The 13,117-nt window shown below is 31.3% G+C and overlaps 2 protein-coding genes across 2 annotated transcripts; one reads left to right on the top strand and one right to left on the bottom strand.

The window, feature by feature from the left end:
• Positions 1 to 282: 282 nt before the first annotated feature.
• Positions 283 to 6,252, top strand: LOC100778177 (putative branched-chain-amino-acid aminotransferase 7). The gene is made up of 10 exons (XM_003528361.5): positions 283 to 454; positions 3,258 to 3,332; positions 3,405 to 3,588; positions 3,925 to 4,101; positions 4,192 to 4,323; positions 4,697 to 4,792; positions 5,119 to 5,235; positions 5,342 to 5,437; positions 5,745 to 5,857; positions 6,007 to 6,252. The coding sequence occupies exons 2-10, from the start codon at positions 3,286 to 3,288 to the stop codon at positions 6,119 to 6,121; spliced, it is 1,077 nt and encodes a 358-aa protein (XP_003528409.1). The 5' UTR covers positions 283 to 454; positions 3,258 to 3,285; the 3' UTR covers positions 6,122 to 6,252.
• Positions 6,253 to 8,113: 1,861 nt separating this feature from the next.
• LOC100802467 (protein trichome birefringence-like 13) lies at positions 8,114 to 12,309 on the bottom strand. The gene is made up of 6 exons (XM_003529231.5): positions 11,801 to 12,309; positions 11,529 to 11,709; positions 10,646 to 10,786; positions 9,966 to 10,086; positions 8,689 to 8,823; positions 8,114 to 8,538 (listed from the first exon to the last, which is right to left on the bottom strand). Exons 1-6 carry the CDS (start codon positions 12,192 to 12,194, stop codon positions 8,278 to 8,280), a joined length of 1,233 nt encoding a protein of 410 aa, XP_003529279.1. The 5' UTR covers positions 12,195 to 12,309; the 3' UTR covers positions 8,114 to 8,277.
• Positions 12,310 to 13,117: the final 808 nt, after the last annotated feature.

Below are 13,117 nucleotides of genomic sequence, written 5' to 3'. Positions count from 1 at the left end.
ATAAAACTTTTCCTCTAAAAAAAATATGTAACACAATCAAATAATCAAAATTCAAATTTAAAACATTTGGTTTAGTAAAAATAATCTTCAGTATTTAATTGCAAAATTTATTATACTCTTCAATATTTATTAATTAATTGTGATAAATAACTTATAATGTGAATAATTAATTATTTCCTAAAAAGAAAAACAATGTGCATGCAGATTACACGGGTTCACAAATAGGAAGAGTCACGTGTTCCAGATTTTCCTGTATATAAGGCCAGCAGAGATGGCAGATTGGTTTTCCATGATTCCATCAGATCACCGAATTCCATATGTTTGTGATTGTGAAGCCATTGTCGTTCATCTGTTTCTTTTCCATCTAAATTTTTTATTCATCTTCTCTCTGTCACTCAACACCAAGGTACCTGTAATCTATAAAGTTTCGTTGCGGCTTTCGCACAAGTCTAAGGTAACAATGTTTCCATTCCCGTTTCTTCTTCGTTTTAATTTTTCACTTTATAATATGAATGTTCACTGTGAACATCCACCGATGATGATTTGGCAATCCAATTGAGATTAATTACTGAAATGTTTAGAGTCGATTATTTCTATTTGATTTGATTTGATTTTTTCTGTTTGCAATTTATGATGTAAGGCCTCGTTAAAATCTCTCATACTGTAGCCTTGTCTACGCACATGCATCCTATACTTTACCAGTTTCCCCACCCTAAACTTTTAAACGCACAAAAAAATTAGAATGAAAAAAGATTCTGCTTTTGTCCATCATTCAGAACAGAACCTTGAGTAAATAATATATGTATTGGGACGGTAGAGGATTTCAGAGGTGCCAAAGGATGGAAATAGTGATAATTGTTTAATTATTTGATAAAGTAGAGTGAAAATAGAGTGAAACTCATTGCTATTTTTTATATTCTATTTCTCATTTATTTTTCTTATCTGTCTGTTTATTTATTTCTTGTTTATTTTTTTCAATCAAATATCTTTTATTTATCTTTTCTATGTTTGGTTGAGATAATTTATTAAAGAAAGTAAAATGTGTGGAAATGCAAAGAAAGCCACTAAGAGTGTTTGGTTGAACAATTAGGTCGCTCATGCATCTCAGTTTCTTTATAAATGGTGAGAAAGAAGTGAAAATCTATAGTAGCAAAAAATGGGCCAATATTGCTTTTGACAAAAACACTCCTTGTTGGCTCTTGTGAGACTCATGCTCTGAGAGTTTTTTGTCCCTTTGCAAAAACATATCTTTTTTTGGTGTTCTTGTTGCTATACAAAAATTTCTCTGCTACTTTAAGCGTTTCTTGCTGCCCCAAGAAAAAAAAAAACATGGGTTCAGCTTGGCTGTATAATTGATTGCATATGTTCTTTTTTATAAAATAAAAAACATATCATACATTAAAAATAAACTGGACAAATATTTTTTTTAAGATGGACAAATGATTTTTAAACAAGGATAAAATAAGAATTTTGTTGATTCACAATTTTTTTTTTACCTACCAACTCTCTTTGATTTAAACATTTCTTCTTTCTTTCATTTTCTTTTATTTCAACTAAATAATTTTATTTTTTGACTTTCTTTATATTCTATTTTGCTTTTATCTTTTTTTTATTCTTTTTCTTTTTTCGTATCTATATTTTTAATGTTACGTTTAGTTGAAGAGAGAAAACAAATTATATAAGTCTCATTCTTTCTGCACTCAACTTTAACTCGCATGTTTTTGTTTTATTTTATCTTCTCCTTCTCCTGCTTTACAGTTTTAGACTGTTACGTCGATCTCACAGTTCAGGTTTTGATATTTATCTCAGAAGATGTTTTATTTATTTATTTTCTGTTAAGACTTTAAAAATGAGATTTTATGGCTTCATGGATATGTGTGTATTTAATTTTTTTTATTTTATTAATTAATAATGGATTTTTATGATTAGACGATTTTGTAAATTATTGTTGGTATAAACGTTATATTAAGAATCTAATTAAACCTTTGATATCTTACCGTTCTTAAATACTGATTATCTGTAGAACAATATGGATGTCTAATCAAGAGTATTTTCAGAATTTATTTTATTCGTGTAAATAATTATAAAATTACTAATTTCTTAATTTAAATATTTATATAAAAACAATGAAAATAAGATATTATTGCTTTTACTATTACTTGTAAATTACTAAAAATAAAATTACATTTTTACAACAATTGATTGAAATGAAAATATAACTATTTTTAAAATTAAATAGTTTGCTACCTATTCAAAAATATTTTTCTTATATATTTTTTATTAGGTTGATCTAACATAATAAAATAATTTTTTTATGGAAAAGTATTTATTACTTTATAAATATAAAAATTCAACAAGTATTTTCTTTTTTTAATAAAAATTATTTAAACTGCTTAAAGTTTATTGGTCGATGATTATTCATTTGAAATTTTAACAAATTCTATAAGCGTGTTTATGGGATTAATCTTCAAATTAAGTAAATTTATTTAAAGTCTCGATTTATTTCCATTGTATGATTTGTAGGTTTCAGAACATCATTTAGTATTTTTACTTTAAATTGTCCAGTGGAAATAATCAGCTATTTGTCAAGTGAAAATAATCACTAGTTAGAGTCGAGGCTAACATAACTCCAAAGAACTAGATAGTTTTTTATACAATGTTATAATTGCATAAATGATACTCCATCATTCCAAAATAATAGTCATATTAAATTATTTTACACAAACAAATAATAATAATAATAATAATAATAATAATTTTATAAATACATCATCACCAATTCATTTTTAAATTTTATAATTCATCACTAATATATAAACGATATAAGTAAAAAAAATAATTAATTTTACATTAAAAAATTAAAATGACAATTATTTAGAGATAGCTATTTTTTTTACACGACAATTATAATATAACGGAAAGAGTATTATTTAATTTATTTAAAACTTAATTTGTACAAATATTGAAAATAAAAACTATTGATACTATTACTACATTATGCTATTTTACATTATTAGGAAAATACATATAGTATATATTTTTACAATATTTATCTCATTCTCTATCCCTTTTTTTTTTCCTTTCTCTTTCTTTAGTCTCCTCACTTCCGTTTCACTTTCTTCTCTAAAGTAGCCATACTACAGTATAAGGTATATATAATTATAATATACGTGTGTTTTATATATGATTACTCCATTTATAAATATTTGTGTCAAGCATTTAGAGATGCACCTCACTGCCACCACTTCTCAATGCAGAAAAAATTAAACACCCGACTTCACAGCTATGTCTCCCCCTTCCAATCTAGGGAACTTCAAAGATGGTTCTGAAAGGTACAATATGACAACTTTAATTCTATGAGCTTAGTTTTATGTGATTTTGAACCTTTTTTGTCTGAAAATCAGTGCTGCCGGGGAGAACTATGCTGACATAAACTGGGATAACTATGAGCTTGGATTTTATCTAGTTCCAACAGATTACATGTATGTCATGAAATGTGCAAAAGGAGATAAGTTCTCACAGGGATCCATTGTTCCCTATGGAAACATAGAGATAAGCCCTTCTGCTGGAATCTTAAATTATGGACAGGTTCTTCAAACCACAAACTAGTACTTAATTAGCAATTCATAATTCTTTCATCAATAATAAGCTTTTGTATGTACATCACACACTCAGACCGACCCAACGACAAGTAGGTTTAAAGCAAATTTTAAGAAAAATATTTTACAGAAAATTATATATTAGATTTTTTTGTTAACATATGTGACATTTTTTCTAATAAATTGGCCTTTTTTGTTTTATAAAAACCAAAAAAGAAAACATATTTTTATTGGTGGACTCACACAAAAGTTGGTTTGAGCTAGTTAGCAAAATTAAAATATTCTAGCTAAATCCTTGCAAATATAAACTTGTTATCTTCTTCAGGGACTCTTTGAGGGGCTAAAGGCATACAGGACTGAAGATGGGCGTATACTTTTATTTCGACCGGATGAGAATGCTCAACGCATGAAGAGAGGTGCAGATAGATTGTGCATGCCATCTCCATCTAATGACCAATTTGTTAATGCTGTAAAGCAGATAGTTCTTGCAAACAAACGTTGGGTATTCATTGCCTCCTATTTATTCATCTCTATGATCTTAATTTTCCCTCCAAGAACTTGAAAAACAGAATAACCTTCAAATTTGAAACAGGTTCCTCCTTCAGGAAAAGGGTCACTATATGTTAGGCCATTGCTGATGGGAACAGGAGCATCGTTAGGTGTGGGACCAGCTCCTGAGTATACGTTTCTTATTTATTGTTCTCCTGTTGGCAGCTACCACAAGGTCAGCTATGGATTTCAACTTGGTTATAGGTCCTGATCGGATAAACTTTTCAATAAGCATTTTGAGAAGTTAGAAGATAAAATGAATTGAACTTCTCGTATCAATTAAAACTGTCTTAAGCATAAGTTAGAAAAGCTTTTAAAGAAACTAAATGTGAGAGTTTCTATAAAAGTTGAAGTGTGAGAGTTTCTATAAAAGTTGAAGTACATAATTTTAATTTATAGGATAAACTTAATTTTTTATACCTTATTATTTTCTTCTCCTATAAGTGTTTAATACAAAATGTATCTAAACAGGATAATGATACTAGCAAAACCTTCGGTTTACTACATGCTAAAATTCATATTCAAGATTATTTTCATTTTTATGGCAGGGTGCACTAAATTTCAAAGTGGAGGATAAACTCTATCGAGCAATATCTGGCAGTGGTGGAACCGGGGGTATCAAAAGTGTCACCAATTATGCCCCTGTAAGTATACAATGCCAATATATCACCAATAAATCAGTTCTCTCCAGCTTCAATACTTGTTTTCCATGGCTGTGAAATTTACAGTACTTAAACTGAAAGTTAAAAGAAATCAGATTAAAGGATAATTCGTGTGTTAGAAGCTTTGGTCCTGAATTTCATCATTATGTTAACTTTATTTGATAGTTACTGTTTAGTGTAAGTGCTTCCTTCATGCTTTATATACCTTGTTGTTCGCGATACAACACTGCGAAGTCAAATCATAGATCATATTAGAAGCTACTACCCCAAATTAATTTGACTCTTGATTGAGTAAATTATCCCTATAGGTTTATACTGCAATGACTGAAGCAAAGGCCAATGGATTCTCCGATGTGTTGTTCTTGGACTCAGCAACTGGAAAATATATAGAAGAGGCCACAGCATGCAATGTATTTGTTGTGAAGGTACACCAACAATCTTACGGTATTGCTAATTGTAAATTAATATGTCAAAAACCATGTGGAAATTTTATTGTCTTGAACCAAAGTTGTTTAATTTAATCCTGTGAAGGACAACTCTATCTTCACTCCTGAAATAGATGGAACCATCCTGCCTGGAATCACGCGAAAATCCATCATTGAGATTGCCATTGACTTGGGTTATCAGGTATTTAATTTTCCTTCAATTTTTTGCATCTAAGTTGACTAATCTGGATGGTTTTATTTTCTACAAATTTGGTTTTCCAAACTATAAGCACTGTCACAATGTTACAAGTCAACGGTCAATGAATACAACAATTACAGGAAACGATAAATAAAGGAAAAGATGGGCAAATTAAATTGCCGTGTCTATCAGAATCTACCTTAGCTATTTTCTCTTGTTTTATCAGAAAAAATATTGATCTATATTGATTTTTCAACCTTGTTGTATACCTAGTACTTACTAAGGAAACGGTTACTTGAATTATGTTCAGGTAATGGAACGTGCTGTATCAGTGGAGGAAATGCTAGGTGCTGATGAAATGTTCTGCACAGGAACTGCAATGGTTGTCAACTCTGTTGCATCTGTAACCTACAAGGAAACAAGGTAAAAGTTACACTTCAATTAATCTATTTCTCTTTGTTCAATATTTTATGTCCCCTTTAGTTCAAAGTAATCTTTCTTGTGTCTCAAAAAAATATCTTCACCAAATGATAGTGTAAGTGCTAAATTAAATTGAATTATTGGCAATGCAGAGTGGACTACAAAACAGGACCAGAAGCATTATCAGCAAAATTACGCGCAACACTTGTTGGAATTCAAACAGGATGCGTTGAGGACAAAAAGTCATGGACAGTCCTAGTAGATTGAGCAATGAGCAATGCTTGTTAAATGATAGATGATTGTTTTTTTTTTTCCTAAATAAATTATTATTTGAATGTCACTTTATTTTGTATAATTTCTTTATCATTTTATATTTAAGCAATGGCAAAGTTAAACTAGGAGAGAATCTAGAAAGCGCACTTAATGGTTTCTTCAACATACTTTCTAACTTTCCATGGCTAAGTTTTGCGTCGTTCTGGGGTTGCTTCACCTTGACATAATGCCATTTATTAAACTTTGTGATCTATATACATATATATATATATATATATATATATATATATATATATATATATATATATTTTAGATTCATGATCTTACTTACAGAATTCACAACAAAAAGTATATCATATCAAATATTCATTCCCAATAAAAATTCAAAATTTTTCATCTCATAAGTTGTTAAACATATGGCTTCACTCTTTATCTTAAGATCTTCACTAGTTTTCGATAATTGAACAAGTGTGTCTCTTATGTTTGGTGCTTGAAACTTTATGTCTTTGACACTTTCAATTCTACATTCTCATCTATTTTGAGATAGTGATTCAACTGAAAACTTAGATACATTTTTTTGTAAGACTTTTCATCGATCGAAGAAACAAACAAAGAATAAATGTGCTGCAAAACTCAAAAAAAAAAAAAAACTCTTGTACATGAATTGGTCGTATCACCTAGAACTAAATTCAAATTATGACAACCGCTCTTTTGTACTCCTTGATTTTTACATTTCATATTAGACCATTAACATACCCTTACCCCCTTATATCATTAATATCAAGGTCATGTTTTTTTAATATCCGATTAAGTTCCTCAAAAAGACATTTTTCTGTTATGTCATTGATTTGTAAAAACTCTAAAAAATATTCTTCTATTTTGACGAGACACTGAAAGTATCAACACACCTCAAAATAAGAGTCATTTGCTCGACTTATATCTGGAGTACAATCAAAAATGATAGAAAAAATATTTTGCATCTTTAACTTTTTTTAGTATAATATTTTTTATTTGAGAAGCTAACAATTCTACAAGTTCATTCTGCATAGTCTTACTTAAATAATGATTATGAAGGTCACCATTTTTATACGCTTAACATGCTCTTGCATAATTGGATCAAATTTCCCAAACAACTCAATCAAACATGCTTATCCGAACCCAGAAAATAAACATACTAATAGCTACATCAATTTTACAAGTATAAATAATATTACATTAAAGTTAATTCAAAAAATTTATTTTGTATCATTAATCAATCGTAAAAAAATTTCAGTATAACTTATAAAATAATTATAATAAATCTATCATATATAATAATTTTGTTATTAAATAATAATATAATTTGTGCACATGTTATTCATTTATTTAATTATAATTGTAGAGGATGAAATTAACAAAGTTTATAAGTCAATTTCATTCATTTTTTAAATTATAAAATTGTCCATCCAATTTTATGGCTCCATTACCCTAAATTGTCAACACATCAATTAAACATGCCCAAAGTGGGAATTTAAAAACAAGAAAAAAGGATAAAACATCAGTAGATATACACAGGATAGGATGTATCGTGTAAGCGTAATAATCATGTGTTATGTGAATCATATTAGAATTGGAAATGTCCTTTTTTTTATTAATGAAGATGATCAAACTCCTTTTATTCACCAAAATGTATTTTGGCAAAAAAAAAAAACACAAATGTTTTTTTATATTTTTTTACAATTTTTATACTTTTTTTACATTATCTACTTTTTAATTTGTATAATTTCAATACTAACAAAAAAAAAAAAAAAAGAACAGTGGAGGGAAGCGGAACAACCGGTGCGTATGCACGGTTCGTGACTAGTTTTTTCATAAAAGCAATTGTCTATTGATATTTGAAGTGCCCATCCAAAGTCTAAAATTCTCAACCGTAACATGTTTGCATGCATGCATTCAAGTAGCACCTATCAATTCTAGCGCGGCAGAGACAGCAGTGGATTCATCTCATTGACCATCAAAAAGAAAATAATAGAATATACTCATGAAATCAATCACGTCCCAACAAACCAAAGATGAAGTACAAGACAAAAGTTATGGACAATGCATTTATCTCTTTTTTTCTTTTTTCCCCTCTCTTTTCTAACAAATATAAATAACTACTTAATCAGCTTCTACCCTTGATACTTACTTTTCAGTAGCTCTATGAACAAGTCATTCCAGGTATCTGTAATTCCAGGTAAACACCAGTGCATGCAATCATCGTGTTTTTTCCCTCCAGCTGAAGCTGGGTGCGCATCAGCCCTGAACTCGCTCAAGTGAGTGATGTCCAAAATAATGAAACTAGACCCCTTAAGAGCCTTATAGAGGTGTTTATTCACCAGTCGAGTCTCCACATTTGTCCCATTATTCTTCTCAGAGAAAAGTTCCTCTACCTGAAAGAGCAACAAAACTTCCAAGGTCACCTTTCTAATAATTTAGCATGGAACAATAACGCTTTCAAGAGGAATCACATGTCACTCATTGGATCACAGTTCTAGTCAAAACAATGCTAAAAGAAGAAAAAATTAACTAAACTGACTCACCTGCTCTATCGACAAAGGCCGATCCCTTTGACAGGAACCACCCTGATCCCAGTCTCCCCCTTCAAAATGCCTGGGTGACTGAGTACGGAAAAATTTGAGAGCACCTAGTCGTGCTTTTTCCTCCATATATGGGATCTGTGATCAAATCACTCATTAAAATATGCAGATCAGTCACATACTTATATAAACTAGATGTAATTTCATAAATGCATTTGCAAAAGTACAAGGGATCAGAGTAATAGAGTAAATCAATCTTTTAAAAAGTATCTTAACTGTGATCAGTTTGGGGGAGAAATAATTGCTGATACATGTTAAGGAACATTGTTTCAGGGGAATTTCTGTTTTTCAAAAACTAATGATGCAGAAAGAGAAAGAAAAAAAACCTTTTTGACCTCAAAAGAAGTTAATTCAAACACACATTTAGACGTTCAATGTCCTTGTGAAAAGGGAAAGCACATTCTATATAGTTGCTAGGCATAATTCCCAAATGCATCTTTCTAATGAAAAATATTGCTTGACTTGGATGTTCAATTGTGTTGCAGTACTTCTTCATCTTAATGTTAATGGTTGGGATAGTTCCCAAATACTAAAAAGACAATTGAAAGGGAAACCATTCTATATTCTCAGTGCTAACTCAATCTGAATCATATAAAGTGGTTTTATAGATGTGTTTTCCCTTTCAATCAAGGCGTTGCCTGTATCATATCGGAGACCTAGAGAAACGTCTTTACAGTAAAAATTCCATTTATAGATGTTTTATGAACTTAAGGTGAAGGTTATACTTTAGTCGAGTATCAACACAATATTTTGGTGCTGAAGAAAATTGTAATAAGATTATATGGAAACTAATAAATTGACATTCTATATCATAGCATGTATGTCATGATTCACAACAGAGAATCTATGGTAAGTGGTAACAATAGTTGATATTCTAAATCACCAAGAACCCAATAAGCATCTTGTCCTTTCAACAATGACAAGAGGACCTTTCCCACCAAACAGTTGCTGACAACTCAATCCTAAACACCATAAGCATCTTATCTGATACAAACTTATACCCTTCACATATGCATTTTTTTCCAAACATTGCTGGGAACAAGCATTACGGAACTAAATGTACAAAATTCAGCATAAGCAAAAAAACTAGAGTCAATTAACAAGATACCATGTACATGGTAATTGTTTCATACTCTATCAGGTTAGCTTAGAGCCATAGATTACGCAAGTTCCTATTTCCTACCACTACCATTTTAGAGGATAGAAAGCAAAGACATTACCATGTGCTTCAAAACCATATCCAGGCCTTGATCTGGACGTAATGGAGGGATTACTGGCTGACCCTTGTTGAAGAAAAGCATAGGGGATTTCACAGGGTCAAATTTTGAAGGGGCCCACCACCTGTTTATACAAACTAGATAAACTAAATTAAAATCCTCTCATACACTTTCTCAAAGTTTTCCAAAGAACAGCAACAAAATCAACTTATACAAACGAAAATGAGGAGCAAGCAGTAAAAGAGATTATCTGCATGGTTAAACCAGACCATAAAACTAAAAAGGTATTCTTGAATTGTCAAATTACCAGCAACTCCTGCAGAATCAGCTCAACCCAAACAAACGAAAATAACAATCAAGCAGATACATGAAAGGCATTACCGCATTACATGCATTGGTTAAAACAAAACATAGAAGTCATGGGCACTGATGAAACCATATAGTAAAATTGACACAAATACAACTTAAGCCTGGCAGCCCATTCAGGAAATTGAAAACTCAAGTAAATGCACACACAAGAAGACATTCCAATGAAACAAGACAAAATACTACGACAAAAAGACACTTAGGTGCCACTCATTATTCAAATATCTGTAATATCCAACATCAATAAAGAAATGGGAAAGCAGATAGAATACATGGACAATTGACAGAAACAGAATATAGAAACATTTTAGTATTACCAGTGCCCTGTGTTAAAAATTAGAATATTGTGGAAACTTAGAGCTTGTGCCCATGTGGTGTCTGGAACATCAACATCAACTCTATATCCTTCTCTGAATCCAAGAGTTTCCAAGGCACCACGTTTATCAGTAGCTGACCAGCTGCATCAAACAGAAGAACAACAATAATAATTAACAATGTGCAACAACCTGTACCATGTAAGGTGCATTTGGAAGAGCTTATTTACAACTTTTTTTTTTTTTATCAGCGGCTTATTTACAACTTATCTGATCGTATCTTATAAGCTATTGTATAAGTGTTTGAAAACATTATGAAAATAGCATATGGCATTTTCATAAGCTATTTGTAGCTTTATTTCAATAAGCTCTTCAAGATAACTTGAAAACAACTTACAACTTATATAAAAACAATTTAACCCTATTTATTCTTCAATTGTAGAAACAACTTATACTTTATTATAAATAAGCGCTCAAGGTTTTAAAAAACAGTCCGTAACGGCAATTTCAGCCGATTTTTGGGGTCCCTGTGCTGCAATGTGACCACAATTGCAGCCACATCGGCTGCATTTGTCCGCAATTTGCAACATTATCAAGGATCGCAATGAAAACACAACTGCAATTTAAAACCTCGGCACATACATTCAATAAGCGTTTAGTTAAGTTGTTTACTCAAACACGCCAATGTTCTAGTTATAAACTTATTATAGCACATAAGATAGTAAACAATGAAAGTCCAACATCACATACTTATACGTTTCTACATCCCATAAAAACTCTGGAATCCATGGACTCAAATAGTAACAGCAGGTCATTTGAAACAAAACCCAGAAGAAAAATTGCGCCAATAACAAACAGCACAGGAATGACAAAAGCGCAAGCTTACCTACCAAAACGAGCGAGAAGATTGGTACGGTGATAAGCGATGGTGAGATTGTAAGCGAGAAAGGTGAATCCACGGTCAGCGCCAGCAGGTCGCCACTTCTTGATCTGTCCATCGGAGACACTCTTGAGAGAGCAGAAGAGAGACACAAACATGTTCCTGTTGAGCGAGTCCCCGACAAACCCTGCACTGCTGAACACCCATCATTAACAATCCCAAAAATAACGCAACTTTCTTTGCGGAATCAAAAACCCAGAAAGAGAGAGTGAGAGTACCAATGTTGGTGTGGGTGTGAGTGCGGAGGAACTCAGCGGGGTCGAACTGGGGGAGATCGCAGAGGCGGGGCTGCCAGCGCCACGTGGAGAGATGTGGGGCGTTGGATTTGTGGGCGGAGAGGCAGTTCCAGCCCTTGAAGATCTCCTTGCAGGTATTGTCGTACCTCGGAGTCCTCGAGGGGTCGTGGATCCATGTTCCGTCGGAGTAGTCGCAGGAACCGCGGTGGTATTCGTGTTTCTCGATTTGGAACGTGGGAAGGGAGTGGTGGGAGGTGGAGGTAGATTTGAACTGGGAGAGAAGGAAGAAAATGGAAATGAAGCAGAGAATAGACAGAAGAGGAATGAGAGGGACTTTCTTCTTTGCGATTTGCAGGGTACCTTCCCTTGTGGCCATGGATCCTCCCTTTTCTCTTGTCTTTCTTCACTTTTATAATCTGTCAAATTTCCTTATCGTTGTTTTTGCTCCACACTCATGTTATTTGCATTGAATTTAGCATTACACTGTCACCAAGATTCAAGAGAAATTCACATATACTAAATTTTGTATATTTAGTGTAATTTTTCACTTTTAATTAATTTACAGTGTCAAGAATTTTTTGTTTATGAAAACTAAATTCATTTATTTACGCACAACGTTTTGTAATCCCAATTAAATTAAATGAAATGAAAATTTCTGATTTGGAATCTGAACAATAAATTTTAAATCACACATACTAGACAACAACTTTACCATTTGATCTCTCAATCCCTTTATTGACAAAAAAAAATTGTAATAAAAAAACACAAAAGGGTTTTATCATGCATTCACTCTCTCTCTCTCTTTTTACTTATTATGGATATTTGTAAGGCATATGGATCCAGAGTAATTTTTTTACTTCACTAAAAGGCATGAGTTGATTTGTTGTTATATATGATATTAATCCAATTTAATATCATTAAAATTTATAACATTGTTGAATTAATTATTGACAAAAAAATTTACCATTTTCACGGGATTAAATTTAAGAGAAATAAAATATGATAGAAATTATGGAAGTAAATATTCTTGCATTTATGTATTTATTGGTGTGATCTAATTTATTTATTTATTTTTTCAAAATCAGTAAAAAAAAAAAAGTAGGGACAATCCTAGTTTACTGAAGGTGAAATTTGTAAATAAAAGGATTAATTCCTTCTATGAGGTATCCTCGATTAATGCAGCCTCACATGCTTGAACTTTAGATTTTTATTTTATAATTTTGGTTAAAATATATTTATGATTCTTGATTTATATTTGATTTTTGTTTTTATTTTTTATAAGAGAAAAATATTTATTTT

The sequence above is a fragment of the Glycine max genome, chromosome 7 (assembly GCF_000004515.6).
Source record: "Glycine max cultivar Williams 82 chromosome 7, Glycine_max_v4.0, whole genome shotgun sequence".
Classification (NCBI taxonomy): Eukaryota; Viridiplantae; Streptophyta; class Magnoliopsida; order Fabales; family Fabaceae; genus Glycine; species Glycine max.
This window is presented reverse-complemented; position numbering and strand designations above follow the sequence as displayed.